Raw genomic sequence first — 22,600 nt, forward strand, 5'->3', positions numbered from 1 at the left:
TTCCTGACCATAACTGAGAAAAAACTCACATCATGTAAGAAGAGAATGGGGATTTCCTAAATATATGACTGCTTTTAAATTCGGTGGTTATTTTCTGCACAAGTTCTAGTCCATCCGTCTCCTTTCCTGAAAAGTGGGTTAGCCTGATTAAAAGCAGTTCAACACAGGCCAGATGTTGCTAGCAGAGAAAGTCTTTGTACACAGGTGGATTTCCAGAGCCCATGTGACAGGCCATTTGCTTCCAGGCAGTATCTGAATAAACACAACTGAAAAGCAACACAGGTTTTTCACAAATTCTTGAAGTTAGTTAATCCTGTGTAAATTATGTACCAGAAATATGCTTTGAAATTTAAAAAAAACATCATATCAACATAAAGTAACAGTCAATTTAGTAGCCAAGAAATCCAAGCTATGAATTCAGTGTGAACTAAAGAAGTTAAACATAAGAGGTGCCACTTAGGAGCATTTCCTTTATATTAAAAACAGAGCAAAAACCTAGCGATGACAGAGAGATAGATCTATGTCTACCCACCCACCTATATGGGTTTAGCAATCAATTGTAGCCAGCATGTGAGGAAGATTCCTGTTCCAACTAGCAACCTGCAATTTCTGCACACGCAACTCACAACTGCAAACGGGATTCCAGAAAAGAATGAGGCATTTAAAAAGTAACAAACAGCCTTCCATATGGATCCTGAAGACTTAACAGAGCTGGTTGTTCAAATCAAAAATCTTGAGTCTGTTTTTCAGTTTGCAGCTGTCTGAGGATCTATTCCCCGGTACTGGGTTCAAGGTTGAACCCCTTCCCCAGTAGAATAGACATCCACTGGGTGATGCAACTTGAAGGAACGTTCTGTGTGATGAATAAATATCTCTAATTTTAACTACACATAATCTCAATCACAGATGACTCAGGAAGAGATCTTTGCACAGTGAGATTATGAAAAAGAAATACAAAACTTCTAAGTCTTGAATAACAGGAAAAGTCACAAGAACACACAGGTTTATGGATGTGAACAAGCGCTTCACTCAATTCAAATTAAAGCAAAAACGAACCAACAAGGACCTACCATATAGCACAGCAAATTATACTCAATATTTTGTAATAATCTATAATGGAAAAGTTTGAAATGGAATATATATATATATATACACACACATATATATACACACACACACACACACAAACACACATATATAAACACATAGATATTTAATGGAATCACTGTGCTGTACATCTGAAACTAACATGATACTGTAAATCAACTATGCAAGCTATGTGTGCTCAGCTGCTCAGTCATATCTGACTCTTTGTGACCCCATGGACTGTAGCCTCTCAGGCTCCTCTGTCCATGAGATTCTCCAGGCAAGAATACTGGAGTGGGTTGCCATGTCCTCCTCCAGGGGATCTTCCTGACCCAGGGATCAAACCTGAGCTCCTGTGGCTCCTCCTGGGAAGATCCCCTGGAGAAGGAAATGGCAACCCACTCCAGTATTCTTGCCTGGAAATCCCATGCACAGAGGAGCCTGGTGGGCTACACAGTCCGTGGCAAAAACGCTGACACAACTTAGCAACTAAACAACAACAAATCAACTATATACTTCAATGGAAAAAAAAAAATGAAGCAAAATGGGAAAAAGTAAAGATCAGAACACTGCCTACAGAAGAAACGAAATCAAATGAACCTGCCTTTAACTGGACACGGTGGCTTGTTTTTAAGAGCCTTTAAGGAAGCAGCAGGACAGACGATCTAGGGGCAGATACATCTGTGGAGTAGAATATGCCCATCTTCTTTGTACACAGTTCAGCATCTACTCAAAAGTCTCATTATGACTCCTATATAATGCCTCCCTAGAACAAGAATAATTATTCCAGGTTTAGCTAAAATTGGACAAAAGACTGCAGGCTATTCAGTAAGCAGCAATAATTTGCGCTCAAACTGACAATAAATATCAAATGGACAGTCGTCATTGTCCTGGCTTCTATGGTAATATTAAAAGCTGCCCCGAGCAAAGAATACAACCAGAGAAATCACAAAGGAAGGGATATAAGTGACTAGTAAATAAAAATGCTCAAAATCACTAATCATTCAAGGAAGTTACAAAATAGAATAATGGAGTCTCTTTCTACGTATAGCAACTTGGCAAGTTGATATGGTAAAACAGCTCCTCTAAAACACACAGCTGGTATAAATCAGTATGTTTTCTAGAATGTACCTTTACTTGGCAATATGTATCAAGAGCCTAAAAGATACTCGGAATCTTTGACCCAGTAATTCTAATCCTAAGAATGAGAGCTAGAAAAACATTCAGAAGCACAAACAAAAGTTCATACCCAAAGATTTCTAACTTCAATACAGCATGATTTATGATAACCCCAAACGGGATACAATCTAATGGTCCAATAATATGAGACCGATTAAGAAAATTAAATTGACCTGCAGGATGGAAAATTACATAATCATTAAAGAACATCTGAGCTAAGATTAGACTTCAATAATGTAGGGAATTTCATATGATTTAGAATGCTAAGTTGAAAAGAGAGCCAAAATAGTTGAGATTACTTTATACATTCTTTTATTATTGCTTTTTATTATTATAAAAGGCATGTTTTCTACAAAAAAAAAAAGGCAGAAAATAAACGCCAATGAAGGCCAGAAAAAACACAAATAATCTTGCTCAGATATTATTAATAACATGTTAATAATATTAATATTAATAATCTGGTATACAGCTTTCCATGAAATTGCTACATCATACATTTATATTTCTACCAGAAAGGGGAATCAAATAGTGTATTATTTTCATAAAGTACCTCAATAAACCATTTAGCAAATGTTGGGCATTTCATTTGTCACAATGAAGAAAGAGAAAAAAGCTGGCATGCAGGAGCTGGTCTGCCATTCAGAGCAGGGCCTTGGTGTTCTCCGGGTAAACATAAACAATTTCACAGAACGCCAACATAAGACAAGGCCCTGTGACCATAAGATGAGGAGGAAAACAGGACCACTCCATAATCACATCTGAGCATGGACAAAATATCAACATTTTCCAAGCCACATAAATGACCAAACACCTCCCTATCCTGGCTAAAAGGAAAGACTGCTTCTTTGCCAATGTCTTTAGCCTTGATTTTATCTTTCCTCCTTCTGAATATGATGTATTAAGACACCCAGTGGTGGAAAAACTCTTGCTTCCGGACAGCACCTGACCCAGCGCAAAGTCCTACTTCTTTAAAGCCTCGCCACACCGCCTCTCATCAACAGCCCAAATCCTGTAACACCCTCCTTCTAACACACCCTCTTCCTCACACCCTGCAAGTGTGTTCCTGGAGATCTAGGGTTGCACGGCACTGACACGGCTATTCGCTACCACATACACTACCATTAGAATTTGAGTGGGTTCAAATCTGCACTGTTACAAACATCAAAGAGGAATACTGGCTGAAAACGAATTAGAAAACTAACAGGAAACAAACTAACTTATAATGGAGGGGCGGGAATCCCCAAATGCTTAATGACAAAGGCCTGAAAAATTACTCCAACAGTAATATTGCACAGGCAATAACTACTCCAAATATTAAAGAACAACAACAGGATTCAACATGCAAAGGAAGGTATTTTGAGCAAGGAGCAAAGGATGGTTTGATTACTCTAGGAAGACAGATGGTAAGCTTAACATCCGAATCCAGGAAGGGCTGCAAACAATATGGAAATATTACAAACGGAAAAGTTAGCTGAACTCATTAAAGAAAAAAAGGCTTCTGTTCTCACCAGGTTTTTGATGGCTATGAAACGAGGACGACTAAGACAATGCGGTTGCCATGGATCCATCTTCCCGGATGTTGGGAGCTCTACATACTGACATCAAAAAAGCAACTAATGTTTGAGATGGATAAACTTAATTTTGAAAGCAAGGAAAAACATCTGTCACTGATATTGAAAGTGATTTCTATTTTTAAGCCCTGGATTTAAAATTTTAGCTTCAACCAGTTCAGTACACAGTGGAAAACCCACTAAAATATACTTTTACAATATAGCTGTTTACAACTTGGGTTTTACATACCTAAGAAATATTTGTAAAGGTTACACTGTGTTTTACTTCCTATTAGTCAGTAGTTTTTAATCAATTTTGGTATGCTTACAGCATGAGATGAATTCTAGGAATGGAACCACAATTTATAACACCATGCCTAGAAGAGATGAAGGTGTTTATTTACAATGGTTCTATGTGCAACCACTTGGGACATAAATTTGGTGGTTGCCTGAAAACTGATGTGTGAGAAAAGTCTGCATGTAGAAAACTGCCTAAGATCAAGCATCAAAATGCCTGCAGAAGTATCGTTCTCTAGATCCACTGGTCAGCAGACTGGGTGGTGTAATTGACGTCAAAGACTTTTTCAGGATAAACAAGGTCTTACTGTACAGTACAGGAAACTATACTCAATATCCTGTTGATAAACCATAATGAAAAAGAATACATATAACAGAATCACTTTGTTGTAGAGCAGAAATAAATACTACATTGCAAATCAACTTCAATACTTCAATAAACTTTTTAAAAATTAAAAAAGATCTTTTATGACCCCAAGAACTCCAGCTTCCATCTGACCAGGAGATAAGCAAATACATAAGGAAGGACTCTTCCCTTGTGGCTCAGATGGTAAAGAATCTGCCTGCAATGTGGGAGACCTGGGTTCAGTCCCTGGGTCAGGAAGATCCCCTAGAGAAGGGATAGGCTACCCACTTCAGTGTTCTTGGGCTTCCCTTGTGGCTCAGCTGGTAAAGAATCCATCTGCAATGCAGGAGACCTGGGCTCAATCCCTGGGTTGGGAAGATCCCCTAGAGAAGGGCATGGCAACCACTCCAGTATTCTTGCCTGGAGAAGTCCATGGACAGAGGAGCCTGGTGGGCTATAGTCCAAGGAGTTGTGAAGAGTCAGACATGACTGAGCGACTAACACCTAACACTACATTTCACATTTAATGGTCATAGGAATGTACTGGGCTATGGGAATTTTAAAAAGATTCGCATTACTACAAAAAACTGCTCCACTGTATCTTCTTCCAAAAAGAATCCAACATGCAATTTGTTGTTTGCTGATCATTTTGGACACTGAGAAGCTAGCTGATGCTTCTACCTCTGTCCTTCAGGTAAAATCTGCCAGGAGCCTTTAGCCCTGAATAGTGAAGCGCTTTTTCTCATTTCATGCATGCAGGTCCTTGCCTTGTTTGCTGACTGACATTTCCCAGCTTACAAAGCAAGCTGTCCCTGCGGCCAGGTCCCCTCATTCTAGTTCACTGCAATGCCAAACAGCTGACTACCTCGTTTCTAAAAATGAACTCCACTGCAAACAGCAGAGCGACAATTTAATAATTTGTCAAAGGAGGAGAATCAGTTATTATGAAGTGTATTTCAGAGTTCAAAGGTAAAGGTCATAGGGAGCTCAAGTTTATCTGCTGACAGAGAAAGTTGAACAATTAAAAAAACAGCAAACAAACCAGACAAGATCTGCTTGGCAGACGTATTTCTAGAAGACATACCTCATTTCTATGCTCATGCATTAAAATTCTTGCTACACAAGGAGGTTTACACTTAAAAAAAATCCATCGATTCACATGTTTGAAAGTTCTCTCCAACGGCACTCTTACGAGATGTGCTTTTTCTTTTCTTTTTTCAACATGGAAACAAAACAGAATTTAGAATAAGCTTTTTATGCTCATGTGTCAAGCACTGGAGTCCATAAATCCAGCTATGGCATTCAACTACTAAGAAGTTACCTTGAAAATCTAAAATAAAAGTTTATGCCAGACAGAACTACTGCCTCCTCTTTCCAGTCCCAGGTGGATAAGGAGCTATCTCCAAAGACCTAAGAAGCTAGAACCTTAAAAAGGAAATATCAACAACTGTGTCAAACTGCAGTTTCAGGTTTTTTGGTTTTTTCCCTTCGTGACTAGTCTGTGGAACTATTCTGAAATGCATGTTCTGATTACTTTTTAAAAAATGTTTACCCCTTGCCCAGTAACTAAGTTTTCCCATCAAATCAACTAAAATCTTCAATTAAAAATCTCCATCAAATTTTCTTATGAAATGACATCAAGATTCTCTCTCTGTAGGACATCCATCGTTCCTATTTTGCTTCTGTGATAGTTGTGTAGCTTTCATCATTGTTTACAGAAGTTGACATATAATTCCTAGATGCAATTAGCTGTCAGTCCAGAGAAGATCAGTATTCTTAAGGGTTAAGAATGCCTTTATTCCACATTACACCTTCATTTGGCTAGTCACTGTTTCACTGTTTTTTAAAGATCAAATTAACCTCTCAGTTACATGATACTTGTCTTTGCTCTTTTTCCGTCATATGATCTGCCATCTACTCTAAACAGGGAGGTCTAGTGCAAGGTTATCACCATTTGCTAAATGCTGGACTCTTCAAACTTGTTCTGCTTAGTTTGTGGCACTGGTTGCAAACTGCGGCTGGAATCATCAGAGTTGTGATTGGGCCAATGAAGATTTTGACTTTTTTCTCAATTACAAAGGTATAAAATGCCATGCTGCTGCTGCTGCTGCTGCTAAGTCGCTTCAGTCGTGTCCGACTCTGTGCAACCCCAAATACGGCAGCCCACCAGGCTCCCCGTCCCTGGGATTCTCCAGGCAAGAACACTGGAGTGGGTTGCCATTTCCTTCTCCAATGCAGGAAAGTGAAAAGTGAAAGTGAAGTCACTCAGTCATGTCTGACTCTTCGCGTCCCCACGGACTGCAGCCTACCAGGCTCCTCCATCCATGGGATTTGCCAGGCAAGAGTACTGGAGTGGGGTGTAAAATGCCATAACTCGGTTATAAGTAAAAAATCAATTTCCCCTAAAAATTTGCTAACACCTTAAAAAGAAAATTTTTTCACAATATTATCTCTTTATTAATGTCACCTTCCAAAAGCCTTTCTCTTAGTTTTTAAAATCAAAGGTGCATTCCTTAATGAAATCAGAAATATTCCCTGAAATAATCGCAACTAAATAAATCTATTTTAAAACAGACAAAACACATTAATTCCAAAACCATGTAGTGTAGGTGATCTTCCAAAGTGCACACCATACACATACAGAAGGAAGAAATCCTTCCAGAGATTTCTGTGAAGCACACCAAGCCTCTGCACGTTTTGGCAATCTCTAGTTATTTAACTCTATACAAAGAAGTCACTATAACTTACTAAATAAACACTAGTTTTTACTATTCACTAAATACATATTTACACAATAAACTTTAATGAATCCAGAGAAATCAGTCAACAGCTTGTATGTTAAAAGTTCCTGAATAAAGGGCACGTGTGTGCAAAGTTCTTTCAGTCATGTCCGACTCGTTGGGACCCTATGAACTGTAGCCCTCCAGGCTCCTCTGTCCATGCGATTCTCCAGGCAAGAATACTAGAATGGGTTGCCATTCCCTTCTCCAGGAGATCTTCTCAACCCAGGGATTGAATCTGGTTCTCTTACATCTCCTGCATTGGCAGGGAGGTTCTTTACCACTAGCACCACTTGGAAAGCTCGAATAGAGGGCATATTTACATAGTAATGTTTCTTAAACCTCTAACATAAATAGGAAAAATTGTAATGCCCTTTAATTATTTTTTATTGAAGTAGATGTACAGCAAAGTGATTCAGTTATACATATATATTTATCTATTCTTTTTCATATTCTTTTCCCTTACAGGTTACTCCAAAATGTTGAGTAGAATTCCCTGTGCTATATGGTAGGTCCTTGTTGTTTATTTTATATATAGTAGTGTGTATCTGTTAATCTCAAACTCCTAATCTATCCCTTCTTTCCCCCTTTGGTAATCATAAGTTTGTTTTCTACGAATGTGGGTCTATTTATGTTTTGTAAATAAGTTCAGTCATATTATATTCTTAGATTCCACATATAAGCAATATTATATTTGTCTGGCTTACTTCACTTAGTATGATAATCTCTGGTAGCTCCTTGCTGCTACAAATGCATTATTTCATTATTTTTATGGCTGAATAATATTCCAGTGTGTGTGTGTGTGTGTGTTTGTGTACACCACATCTTCTTTATCCATTCACCTGTTGATGGACATTTAGATTGCTTCCATATCTTGGCTACTGTAGAATAAATAGTGCTGCAATGAACACTGGGGTACATATATCTTTTCAAATTATAGTTCTCTCCAGATATATGCCCAGGAGTGGATCTTGGATCATATGGTAACTCTATTTTGTTTTTTAAGGAACAGACATATTATCTCCATAGTGGCTGCACCAATTTACATTGCCACCATTAGTGTAGGAGGGTTCAACTTTTTCCCACAGCCTTTGTTATTTTCAGAATTTTGAATGATGGTATAAAAATGGCTTTTAAAGGTAAAGAACTCAAAATCAAAATGTTTTAAAAGGAGTTAATTTGTCATCCCATAAGTAATCAGTGGTTCTAAAAACTAAAAAGGGTACTGGCACAAGGATAGATAGACAAATCAACAGAATTGAAAGTCCACAAATAAACTCTAACATTTATGGCTAACTGATTTTTGACAGAGGGTCCAAGACAATGGCAAAGGAACAGTCTTTGCAACAAAGAGGGCTGGGACAACTGGATATCCATATGCAAAAGAATGAATTCAGACCCCTACCTTACACCATACACAAAAATTAACTCAAGATAGATTCTAGAGCTAAATTTAAAAGTTCATACTATAAAACTCTTTGAAGAAAACACAAGCATAAATCTTAATAACCTTAGATTTGGCAATGATTTCATAGATACAATACCAAAAGCACAAGCATCAAAACACACACATACACACACACACACACACACACAAAACAAAGATGCCACACAAAAACAGATAAATGGCACTTCAGCAAGATTAAAAGCTTTTGCACCTCAAATGACACGAGCAATAAAGTGAAAAGACAACTCAAAGGCTGGGAGAAAATATTTGCAAATATTTGCAAATCACATACTGGCAAGAGAAGTGAATCCAGAATATATATAAAAAAAATTTACAATGTGTAAAGAAAAAAGACAAATAGCCCAATGGAAAAACGGACAAACAATCTGAATAGGCATTTCTGCAAAGAAGATAGACAAATGGCCAACAAGCACTCAAAGATGCTCAACAAACTTAGTCATTGCTGCTGCTAAGTCGCTTCAGTCGTGTCCGACTCTGTGCGACCCCATAGACGGCAGCCCACCAGGCTTCCCCGTCCCTGGGATTCTCCAGGCAAGAACACTGGAGTGGGTTGCCATTTCCTTCTCCAATGCATGAAAGTAAAAAGTGAAAGTGAAGTCACTCAGTCGTGTCTAAGTTTGCTCAACAAACTTAGTCATTGCTGCTGCTAAGTCGCTTCAGTCGTGTCGGACTCTTCGAGACCCCATGGACTGCAGCCTACCAGGCTCCTCCGTCCACGGGATTTTCCAGGCAAGAGTACTGGAGTGGGGTGCCATTGCCTTCTCCGTAGTCATTAGGGAAATATAAATCAAAACATTGAGACATCACCACTTTCCACACACCAGATGCCTATAATCAAAAAGACAGCTACAAATGAATGAGGGTGAGAATGTGGAGAAAGTGAAATCTTTACATATTGCTAACGAGAATGTAAATGGTGCAATTACTTTGGAAAATGACTGGACAGTTCTTCAAAGTGTTCGACACAGAGTTACTATATGATCCAACAATTCTACACCCAAGAGGCATTAAAACACATGACCCCATAAAAAAGTCGTACGTGAATGTTCACAGTACCACTACTCGTAACAGTCAAAACATAGAAACAACCCAAATGTTCATCAACTGATAAACAGCTAAATAAAATATGATATACCCATACGATGAAAGATAATTTGGCCATAAAAAGGAATGAAATACTGATACATGCTACACCATGGATGTACCTAGAAAACTAATGAAAAAAATCAGACACAAGGTCATGTACTCATGATTCCATTTACATGAACTATTCAGAATTTACATGAAATATCCAGAATTTGTGACCCCATGGACTCTATCCTGCCAGGCTCTCTGTCCATGGAATCCTCCAGGCAAGAATACTGGAGTGGGTCACCATTTCCTTTTCCAGGGGATCTTCCCAATCCAGGGATCAAACTCAGGTCGATTGCATTGCAGGAAGACTCTTTACCACATGAGCCTCCAGGGAAACCATCCAGAATTTACATGAAACATCCAGAGTAGGCAAATTTATAAAGAATTGAAACAGGTTAGCCGTTCCTTGGGGCTAGGAAGCAGGGAAAAGGGGTTAGGGAGCGACTGCTAATGGGGACAAGGTTTCATTACTGGGATGATGAAAATGCTCTAAAACTGGATTATGGTGATGGTTGCACAATTCTGTAAACATATTAAAACCAATGAATTGTACATTTTTTTTTTTTTGGCTGTGTCACACAGCATATGGGATCTTAGTTCCCCAACCAGGGATGGAACCTGCAACCCCTGTAGTGGAAGCACACAGTCTTATCCACTGGACTGCCAGGAAAGTCCTTGAATTGTACTCTTTAAACTGGTGAACTTTATGATAGGCAAATTATATATCAATAAAGCTATTAAAATAAGAAGACATGACAATATCACTTACACTGACATGTGAAATCCTATGATTCTTCACGTCAGAATATCACATATATACTTTCATCAAGCTCAATAACCTAAGTCCTTTATACAACATACTAACCCTTTGGTGTGTGTTTCTTTTAAACTATTTTAAGCCAGAAATTCTAACTCAACAATATCAAGTTTTTCACCAGATAACTTGAACTGTTTTTATTTTATCTGTACATAATTAAGCATCTTTTGTGCTTGGGAAGAAATGTCTACATGCATTTTTGGAGACATGAACAGGAAAATAGGAGAAAAGAGAAAGCTTCCTCTTAGAACACTGAACACAGAAAAACCTGTCAAGCAGAGAGTGATAACCAAAGAGATGACCCAGATCTTTGATGTTCTTGCCTGTTCAGCATTCAGTGAATTCTACTTATTTAGTACTTATCACAGTGTAATCTTGGTATCAATTCCAACTTTTTCCCATGTGACCTCACCTGCACTTGGATCCTGGACTACTTCCTTATCCATACAATTGCTCAACAAGTTTTGGCCCAAAGAGTTACAACTACTCTAGAAGTTTCAGCCCAAAGAGTTACATTCACTTGGTCCTTTCTACAGATGTCTGTAAGCTATGTCAAATGCTACGTAGAAGGATGAACACGTTATTGACACAGTTAACTTAGGCATCTTGCAAGTTGACAAGACATTCATGTAGAAAAAACTACTCTGGCAAATTATATCAGATGATAGGTACCCTTCACAGTATAAAACCAATTATTAAACTATACCAACAAGGTAACTATTAAGAACTCAAATCTATACAGAAACTCCCACCATCAAAGTTTGAGTCCATGTGGACATCATTCATATTATCTCTAATATGTTCTTTCATACCAATACCTTGAAAATATATGGGACAACTCTAAAGTCTCTAACTTCTGGAATTGGAAAGCTAGAACTCAAAACTGCATCCTCACTCGGAAAATACTTAAACCAAAATGATTTATCAATATTTTAAGTTATCAACATTTTATGAGGGATTGCTATTAAGAAGGCAGCAGACAGTTTAGAAGCAGAATCTCCAACCCCAGTCAAGCCTTCAGATGAGTGCAACCCTGGCCAAAATCTGAACAGAAATCTCATGACAGGCCCTAAAACAGACCGTACATGAAAGCCACTCTTAAATTTCTGACCTGTGAGATAATGAAAGTGTGTTGGTTTAGGCCACTTAAAAAAAACAAACAAAAAACCTAGTGACTTGGCATTTTTCATCCCTAATGAGTTTTAAATAAAAACGCATGGGTTTAAATTATAGCTACGTGAATTCATGCTCTGTATCCCATAAAATTTTCTAACTAGAAAAGTGTTTACTAAAGAAATATCAATACTTTATCAAGAAGAATTTGAAGCTACTCTTTCCTGAAATCAACAAAGACAAGTAAGGTAGTTATTTTTTCCTAGCAGTAAGTCAGCTGCAGATCTAAAATAGAAAATGTTAGCCTCAATCTGCAATTCCTACTGATTAATTCCATACATGCTTCCCAGGTGGCACAGTGGTAAAGAATCCACTTGCCAATTCAGGAGACACAAGAGACATGGATTGGATCCCTGGGTTGAAAAGATTCCCCAGAGTTGGAAATCACAACCTGCTCCAGTATTCTTACCTGGAAAATTCCATGGACAGAGGAGCCTGGGGGACTACAATGCATGGGGTCACAAAGTGTCAGACATGACTGAGCAACTGAGCACAATCCCATAGACATTTCTGTGTGAGGTTAGTGCTGCTAGTGCCTAAGGATGACAGTAAGTGCTGGGGAGGGGATGAAAAGAGCTGGTTCTCAAACAGAAATCAGAGCTGATGCAATCTTGGTTTTGTGCCTTGAGATGCTGTTGGAATCTAAAGGACCTGCTACTTAACCATTACGTGGAGCTAAAACCAGTGCTTGAAAAATGCTAACAAATAGTATGCAGTTCTATCATTCTATGAAGCAACAGTCCAAGTGAAAAGGACAGATAACTACCACAAAACACTCAAAACCATTTGGTAGCTAAGCCTCGAAGTATCTATTCCATAGCTATACCTTGGTATAGAAATAAACACATACAGCCTGCTCTCCACTGAGCCCTAAACTGGATAGGAAACAACGTTCAGAGTTCTAGGACAGTGGGAACATTTTATCATTAAAAAAAAAATCACTGGTGAATAAAAATAGAAAAAAAATTTATTCTATAAGCAGAAAGATGGAGAAGGCAATGGCACCCCACTCCAGTACTTTTGCCTGGAAAATCCCATGGATGGAGGAGCCTGGAAGGCTGCAGTCCATGGGGTCGCTAGAGTCGGACACGATTGAGCGACTTCCCTTTCACTTTTCACTTTTATGCATTGGAGAAGGAAATGGCAACCCACTCCAGTGTTCTTGCCTGGAGAATCCCAGGGGTGGGGGAGCCTGTTGGGCTGCCGTCTCTGGGGTCGCATAGAGTCGGACACGACTGAAGCGACTTAGCAGCAGCAGCATAAGCAGAAAGATTCTTTCATTTTAGAATCTGCTATATCCACAAACATGTCAATGTATAAAACAATTCTTTTACTTTCTCATGTTTTAAATAGCACTAAGATAATAAAATATGCTAGGAACATGTCACTAAAAAAGAGCCATGGCAAGCTCAGCTCGGTGCTCTGTGTTGACTTAGAGGGGCGGGATGCGGGTGGGGGAGAGGGAGGCTTGAGAGGGAGGGGATATATGTAAACACAAAGTCTAAGCAGTTGCAAAAGAGTCAGACATGCCTTAGTGACTAAACAACAAAATAGCTGATTCGCTTCCTTGTACAGCAGAAACTAACACATTATATTCCAACAAAAATAAATTAAAATATAAAATTTAAAAAAGAGCCATGATTGTTCTAAAACTTTCTCAAGACTTGCAAGAGATTATTGACAAGCGGAAAAAAATGCCTAGTTACTTGCTCTTACTTTTTAAATGCTACCTCTTTTTTTGTGTATGGAAGGGGCTATATTTCAATAGGCTAGCAAACAGTTTGAGTAACATCTGTTTTTGCCTGCACCTATTCCAAAGGGATGCCACCGACAAGCACTGAGGCCACACCTCCTCCAAGAGGTAATGGTCTTGCTATTTCACTACACTGGGCTTTCTCAAACTTTCTCCAAATGAAGAGTCAGACATTAAAAATATTAAAGATAAATTAAAGAGCAAACAGAACCCCTCAAAGACTGCCTGTGACATCAACATGCAGCATTTACCTTCTTCCCTCCCGTCACAAACTGCTTGCAGCTGGATCTCACAAAATGCGGGTGCACAGCAATGATCTGCAAGGAAGAGGGAGCCAACACGTCACTGGTTAGGAGTCACGGCTGCAGAGCAGAATGAAAGCCCCTTGTACATGACAGGCAACATGATCGAAAAATCAACCTGGTGTCTAGGTAGGAAGTAATCTATTCAGGGAACATTTTGCACCAAGGGAGAGCGAGTTTTGCTCTGGTGTGAGAGCTTCTCTTCTATGAAGTCAGGTCAAAGCTAAAAGATGAGAGTGAACAGCTGTAGGTTCTGGCTGAGTGGGACCCTCTGAGTGGGCTCTCCCCTTTAGAGGCAGCCAATGAAGGTAATCAAGGAGCGAGATGTCACAAGCGTTTGTAACTGAAGACATTTCATAGAGGAAATCTAGATTATTTCCTTGTCAGGATGCCTCCCAAGTGGAACGAGGGCTGCAATGCAGCCTCACAGTCTGGAGTGGAACTCCATCAGTGGCAAAGACAACGCACTGCAGAACTGAGCTGAGTTCCCTTTTACCTCCACCGTCAGTTCCTGGGCCCCTGGTTATCACCTGCTCTCCACAATCTCCTACAACCCCTCACAAAGGTTTCTCCCAAGGCTGCCCCATCATTGTCATCATCGTTTCATTTGTCAGTGGCTTTCTCAGAGTCTGATAGCTGCGCTCAGCATAAGCTCATCTTCGGGGCTCCCTTACATGGCTGCCAGCCTGCAAAGACCCTGCCTCCTCACTTTCTTATCCCCAAACCCACGTTATCACCAACTAACACACTGTGTTATTTTTCCAGCCCAACATACAGAATTATTTCTACACATTAAAAAAACTGACACAACTATACCACAAACCTTCAACTAAAGACATTTTCTATTCTTATTAGTTAATGAACACATCTCCATCTGCCAGTGGGATAGATTCCATTTCCTACCCTGTCATTTTGAGGGCATTTATTAGTATGTGACTCCTCATTTCTCTAACCATTTCTCACTTCCAGGTTAGCCCTTCTTTCTTTCCACGCTTGTCTAATCCATCCTGGATACCAATGGAATCATTTACACATTCTGTCGTTACATTTTCTTAAAATCTTTCTTGAGGGTCCTCTTAGCTTTCTTATAATGCATGGTCCTAGATCACAACTGCGAGTGCAGTCATGTCTGTGCCCTCAACCACATAACCTTACCCTTCATTCTTCCCCACCAAGAAGAAACCAAGGCCATCACGTCACTGCCCCTGACTGCGGAGCCTTCACTGCCCAACTTAGTGACACTTGGCTTGGTCTCACCAGCAGAGGCTGTAGGACTCACATCCAAGGTTTCCCTCCCTCATCCCTACATGATGGATCCCATCCCTTAGAGCCGCCCCACTAAGTATTCCCTTTTGCTTATTTTGGATCTTTCTCCCTAAGATTTTTTTTTTTTTTTAATACCAACAACCTAAACATGACCAGGAGAAATCCTCCTGGACTTTGGTTCTTTCTTCATCTATCAAATGAACTCCCTTCTACATCACACAGTTTCTTGAAAGAAGAGTCTACCTTGCTTGTTCCTACTTCTTTATCTCCAATTTACTCCCTCATACATAGTGAGCCTCCTCCGAGACCCGCCTCATTAAGGTCGCCAGGAGCTCGTAATTATCAAATAAAGTGCCCTGCTCCTGTCCCTACCTCGTGGTAGCTCCACACTGCCTTTTCTGTGCTGCTCGCTCCTTCCTTCCGGAAACCCTCTCTCTTTTGGCTTCTCCTCCAATCCTCCTAATTCTTCTAAGATCCCTCATTGGTATCTTTTCTTCCCACTGCCTGAATCTTTAAATCAGTGCCACAAGGGAGGTCCAGTGGTTAAGTCTCCATGCTTCCAATGCAGGAGGCGTGGGTTTGATCCCTGGTTGAGGAACTAAGATCCCCCATGCTGTGGGGCCAAAGAAATAAATAAATAAGATAAACCACCACAGTGATACTAAAAGAAATAATTTTAAAAAATTAAAAAACAAAATAAGTTAGTGCTCCGAATTTGACCTTCAGTCTTTTTCTTCTTAATCTTTAACTGGATGATAACTTTCAAAATGGTTTCATCTTACTCAGCTTAAGTACAGCTGGCTACCCACCCAGTTTGTGATTTTTAGGGCCAATCTCCATTGTGAGCTCTACATTCATACTTCCAAAACCTCCATAACATTTCCACTGGATGCTATGTCTCTAACTGTTATCTAGACTCCAGACCAGACTAGCAACACCCTGCCTCAAACCATGTCTTATTTCACCTGACAGCCTTTCCACACACCATTACCAAAGCAAGAACCTGGATTTACCCTCAGCTCTTCCATTTTTCATTTCCTGCAGTCATCACCAAAGCTTATTAAACCTACCTCCTCCAGGCTTTTCCAATTCCTTACTGCTACTCCATCTTGAATACTCACTTTCTTTTCATTGAGCTCCTGTAACACCATGTCTAGGATATGGCTTAGCCTTCTAAATCGTCTCCTGCCCCCAACCACTCTCTTGCTTGCATACCCCTGCATTCTGGCAGGGCTGGCTTTCTAAAACCTCTATCAGATCCCATCTCTCTTTTACCTGTTGATCAATAAACGTCTGAATAAACACGTGAGAAAACGGAACAACCTCTTCCTTGACAACTCTAACAGCCACTGTAATTACAGTAACTATCACCTAAAACTGGCCTTCTGCCTCATGCCTGTCAGCCTTCTCATCTATACTGAATACAGTTGCTGTATTACTTTGCTTTTGGCTTAGCTCAGTTTTATGCCACTTCTTTGCTCTTCGGCATTCCATAATTTCTCCTTATCTACCAGACAAATTTCTTAGCCTAAATATAAAGCCACCTCAATCTGCCCATGCAGCTTTCCTGCCAAGTCAGTATTTTATGTACCATCTATACTCAACTATTTGCCACTTCCTGAACACAATTTGAACTTTCTAGCCTCTTCATTTATATTATACTGTTCTTCTGCATGGGAAGTCAGCTTTCTCCCTCTGTCCTGTCCATTTATTAAAGCCCAGTCAAACATTAATCCATCTATGGGAACCATCACTAACAAGAACAGCTAGAAGTAACTCCTCTCAGTTTTAGACTCAACACTGTTTTTACCTCTGAGTCTTTAATCACAGATTGTGTGATTTGAGTCTTTAATCACACAGTGTGTGTTTATCATCTCACCCACTACAACAAAAGTTGGAGGATACACTGAGGTCACAGTCACATAATATACATTCTGTGCACCTCCAAGGCATCAAATAGTATCCAGTACATTGACTGATGGATGCTTACTGACAAAATTAATGCAAGATTGGTAGTGCTCAAAGTATTAGTTTTCTTACTGCCTTTGTTGAGAAAAATCCTCTGAAAAAGTAAAAACTTACTGAATACTTACTTTAATGGGACAGTCAAAAGTCTCATGAAATTCTTCTCCAGAATACAGTCCAAACACCTGAACCTAAAAAGTAAGCGGATCCTGTCAGTTCACCGTGACAGTAACAAAGAAAGCTGCTGAGCCAGTGACAACACGTACTATCAACGAAAAGTCAAGTACTTAGTAATCTAAGGTCTTTGTAATCTCTACTAAATATCCAGTGAAAACAATTCCATCAGTGTGAGACTATACCACTGCAATTAAGTTTTTTTACCAGCATCTCATGGACAGAGTTCCCTTTGCCCATCACAAATTTATTTTGTTAAATAGATGTCAGCTTTAAAAAATGAAACAGAGATGAATAGGTTATTAATACTTTTTAATGAATTTTCCATAGGCTACTTCTAAAGGAATTATTGTTCCTTTCCTTGAAGGAAAAAGGAGCTTCTTCTTTGAGTCACAGATATATAAATCAGCTGAGCAGATCAAAGTCGCAAGAGATCAGAACTGCACTTCTTTTACCATCTTATCCTAAATCTATTGAGAACGTATACATGTAAGATTTAATTTTCTACTTATCAGTGTCTCCCTTAAAATTGTTTCATCTTAATCTTTCCTCTGAGCAGCTGACTTTAATATTCAATTGTATAATGTACATAAAGGGGCTTCCCTGGTGGCTCAGATGGTAAAGAACCTGCCTGTGATCCAGGAGACCCAGGTTCTATCCCTTGCACATGAAGATCCCCTAGAGAAGGAAATGGCAACCCACTCCAGTATCCTTGCCTGGGAAATCCCATGGATAGAGGAGTCTGTCGGGCTACAATCCATGGGGTCACAAAGAGTCGGACACAACTGAGCAACTAATACTTTAACATAAAGGGTACAGATCATAGATTCAGAGCTTGACAAATGTTTATGATATGAACATACCCCTGCAGCCACCACCCATGTCAAGAAGCAAAACCCAAGAAGCTCCCCTGTGTTCCTTTCCATTCATTTACACCCTCACAAACTAACTGTTCCTCCAAAATCTATCACGTTTGGTAAGCTGTGCTGATGTTTGAATTTTATATAAATAGAATCATAAACTATTTCACTGGCTTCTTTCAATGGATATGTTCCTTCTGATATTTATCCACACTGCTATGTACATATGGCAGGAGCTGGTTCTTTGTCACTGCCGTATAAAATTTCAGTGTATGAGTACATTGCCACTTGTGTATCCACCTTCCATTGATCACTTCAGTTGTTTCCAAATAGAGGCTATTATGAATAATGCCAAAGAAAGGCAATGCCAAAGAACGCTCAAACTATCGCACAACTGCTCTCATCTCACACACTAGTAAAGTAATGCTTAAATTCTTCAAGCCAGGCTTCAACAATACGTGAACCATGAACTTCCAGATGTTCAAGCTGGATTTAGAAAAGGCAGAGGAACCAGAGATCAAATTGCCATCAAAAAAGCAAGAGAGTTCCAGAAAAATATCTATTTCTGCTTTATTGACTATGCCAAAGCCTTTGACTGTGTGGATCACAATAAACTCCAGAAAATTCTGAAAGAGATGGGAATACCAGACCACCTGACCTGCCTCTTGAGAAATCTGTATGCAGGTCAGGAAGCAACAGTTAGAACTGGACATGGAACAACAGACTGGTTCCAAATAGGAAAAGGAGCCCGTCAAGGCTGTATACTGTCACCCTGCTTATTTAACTTATATGCAGAGTACATGATGAGAAACACAGGGCTGGAAGAAGCACAAGCTGGAATCAAGACTGCCGGGAGAAATATCAATAACCTCAGATATGCAGATGACACCACCCTTATGGCAGAAAGTGAAGAAAAACTAAAGAGTCTCTTGATGAAAGTGAAAGAGAAGAGTGAAAAAGTTGACTTAAAGCTCAACATTCAGAAAACTAAGATCATGGTATCCGGTTCCATCACTTCATGGCAAATAGATGGGGAAACAGTGGCAGACTTTATTTTGGGGGGCTCCAAAAATCACTGCAGATGGTGACTGCAGCCATGAAATTAAAAGACACTCACTCCTTGCAGGAAAAGTTATGACCAACCTAGACAGCATATTAAAAAGCAGAGACTTTACTTTGCCAACAAAAGTCCATCTAGTCAAGGCTATGGTTTTTCCAGTAGTCATGTTATGGATGTGAGAGTTGGACTATTAAAAAAGCTGAGTGCTGAAGAATTGATGCTTTTGAAAGTTGGTGTTGGAGAAGACTCTTGAGAGTCCCTTGGATTGCAAGGAGATCCAACCAGTCCATCCTAAAGGAGAGCAGTCCTGAATATTCACTGGAAGGACTGATGCTTAAGCTGAAATTCCAATACTTTGGCCACCTGATGCGAAGAACTGACTCATTTGAAAAGACCCTGATGCTCAGATAGATTGAAGGTAGGAGGAGAAGGGGACAACAGAGGATGAGATGGTTGGATGGCATCACTGACTCAATGGATATGAGTTTGAGTAAACTCCGGGAGTTGGTGATGGACAGGGAGGCCTGGAGTGCTGCAGTCCATGGGGTCGCAAAGAGTTGGACATGACTGAGCGACTGAACTGAACTGAATGAATAATGCTATAATGAACACTCTTTCCAAATCTTTTGGTCCACTTACATATCCATTTATGAAGAATGGGATTGTTGAGCTGCAGGTTATATCTTTGTTGACATCTAATAGACAGCTGAACATTTTCACAAAGTTGTTCTGATCAATTTACACTCTCACCAGCAAAGCGTAAGAATTCCAGGAGCTCTCAAACACTTGGAACCAGCTATTAGGGGCACTCAGAACTGTTTCCCAACACTTGGGATGTGTTCACTCTTTTTCTAGTCTCTAGAAAAAAGTGGTGTTATTTTTTTCTTTTAACTTCTGTAAGAATTCACCAGTGAAGCTATCTGGGTCCAATGGCTCTATATGAGAAAGTATTTCGTTACAAATTCATTTTTTAAATAGACATAAAACCTTTCAGACTTTCAATATCTTGTTTTCATCTTAGTAAGCTGTGAGTGGTTCATCTGTGCAAGTTCCAAGAGGAAAATGTACTCATATTATCATTCTGGGGATATATGTTCTTTCACTAAAATATAAAATCTTTAGAATATCCCACTCATTTTGTGACTCCTGTGTTTACACTCTTTTTTGTGTGTGTGTGTGTTTATACTCTTAGGCCAAGAATGCTGTTTGGGTTCCAAGAATAGCACATCGTAGAACGTAATGTCAAGGGGATATTATCTACTCTGAGGTAGTCTGATAAAATGTGTTCTTGACATAGCAAATACATGAAGGCCCCACTACCACCATGCTGCTCATTGCTCAGAGGGCACTGCTCATGTTTTACAGAAATGTGCAGGCACCAGGGGGCTTCCCAGGTGGCTCACTGCTGAAGAATCCAGCTAGAAACTCAGGAGACGCAAGAGACATGGGTTCTACTCCTGGGTCGGGAAGATCCCCTGGAGGAGGGCATGGCAACCACTCCAGTATTCTTGCCTGGGAAATTCTATGGCACAGCACCCTGGCGGGCTACAGTCCATGAAGTTGTGAAGAGTCACATGCGACTCAGCAGTTAAGCACAGGGTACACTGAACTTCTTATAAAATGGTGGTTGAGAAGCTCAAAAGAATAATATTATATGCAAAGTTTTACTCTGCCCAAGGAAGCTGAATGTGAATGAGCCCAAAGAATCCAAGAAAACAGGCTCAAAGACAGACAGGTACTATGTCACCTGGATCTTAACAGACTAAATGAACAAGGGGGTCAACTTACTAAAATTACATCAGTAGAAATTCATGGTACTCCAGGAAGTTTATATTCTTCTAACATAAAGCTACTTCTCTTCACTCCAACTATATCACAACATGGTCCTGTGTCACATCTTATACTCCGACTAATAACTTGGACCTCAAAATGCTTCCACACACCTTACCTCAGTATTCTGATTGGACTACATGGTTAAGATCCTTGGATACTAATAGCCAGACCCCATTCTCGACAAATTAAATTTTTTGGTGGGATAAAATATATATTTTTTTCAAGTGGACGTATTTATTTCACTCATAGTGGTCAATTTCTATCTAGAAATGTCTAAATGTTCCCCTGAGCTCTAAATTTATTATTATTTTTTTAGCTGTAATTTGATTCAATTTTAACCTATGGGGAAGTCTTGGTTACAACTGTGTGAGACTCAGACTCCAATGGGAAAGTGTATTTTGATAATATCTCCTCAAAGAAGTGATGCCATTTCTCAGTTTTCTCAAGCTATGCAGGGAAATAATCTTCTGAAAAAGGTCTCTATTGAAATGGTCAGTATCATTCTGGTTCTTTAAGAAATTTTATTCTGAATTAAACCATCCTTATGGACTTCAAAATGAGAAGAAATAGCTTTAAAACTGTATTTTTAAAGGTTCGTAATTCATGGCATGTAACTAGGACTGAAAATCTTGCACCCCCTCATTTGACCCTTATAGCAAGACTGCTGGGGATGAAAGCAAACACCTTTGTTGACGTTCAGTCACTGAGTCACGTCTGACTCTTTTGTGACCTCATGGACAGTAGATTGCCAGGCTCCGCTCTCTGTTCATGGGGTTTTCCAGGCAAGAATACTGGAGTGGGTTCCCACTTCCTCCTCCAGGGAATGAAGCCATGTCTCCTGCATTGGCAGGCAGATTGTTTATCACTGAGCCACCAAAATAAACAACTCGTCTAAAGTCGTTAAAAATCAGGAAGACTATTCCATGCTCTATTCTTCTATACACCGTCATTATGGGAGCTAGTCCAAAATTTGTAAATAAAGAAGATACCTTTGCATATGAAGTGTAAGAAAAGGAAGACTGAAAAAAAATTCAAATGCCTCAAATATTCGCCAAAATAAAGTGAAAGGGAATATCAGGCTATGAATTAGACAACTCTACCACAGAAGTTGAAATTAAATGCAGCAGACTATTCAGTTCAAATGGACAAACTTCCTTCTACTTATAATAGGATAGATTTGAAGAACAAAAGTTAAGTGACTTTTATTGTGGGAAAAAGTACACGAGCTGTAAACAAACGAATATGGGACTGCTGAAAAAAGACTGAGGTATCAGTTAAGTGAGAAAATATTAGAAATATTGTGAACCTTATGGGGAAAACTAAAATACAAATTTCCAGGGGTAAAAATTGTGAATCCAACAACAAAACAATCATGAATTCGTATGAAGATATAATAGTCGAGTAAGAAGGAATAGTAGAGTAAGAAGGCAGGAGGAGAAGGGGACTTCAGGGGATGAGATGGTTGGATGGCATCACCAACTCAATGGACATGAGTTTGGGTAAACTCCGGGAGTTGGTGATGAACCCGGCATGCTGCAGTCCATGGGGTCGCAAAGA

The 22,600-nt window shown here is 39.5% G+C and overlaps 1 protein-coding gene across 2 annotated transcripts in view; it reads right to left on the reverse strand.

Annotated features, from left to right (window-relative positions):
* Positions 1 to 22,600, reverse strand: part of VPS41 (VPS41 subunit of HOPS complex) — a 191,855-nt gene that overhangs the window by 80,278 nt on the left and 88,977 nt on the right. The window contains exons 6-7 of one of the 2 annotated variants that reach the window (XM_086395968.1): positions 17,245 to 17,307; positions 13,835 to 13,900 (exon numbers count right to left, since the gene is read on the reverse strand). The exons of the other annotated variant lie outside the window; for it this stretch is intronic. Of the exons in view, the coding sequence (XP_086252094.1) occupies positions 13,835 to 13,900; positions 17,245 to 17,307 (129 nt within the window). The remainder of the gene's footprint in view (positions 1 to 13,834; positions 13,901 to 17,244; positions 17,308 to 22,600) is intronic. 2 annotated transcript variants of the gene reach the window in all.

The sequence above is a fragment of the Bos grunniens genome, chromosome 4 (genome assembly GCF_055505025.1).
Source record: "Bos grunniens cultivar Pamir isolate PY7600 chromosome 4, Bosgru_T2T1.0, whole genome shotgun sequence".
NCBI lineage: Eukaryota > Metazoa > Chordata > Mammalia > Artiodactyla > Bovidae > Bos > Bos grunniens.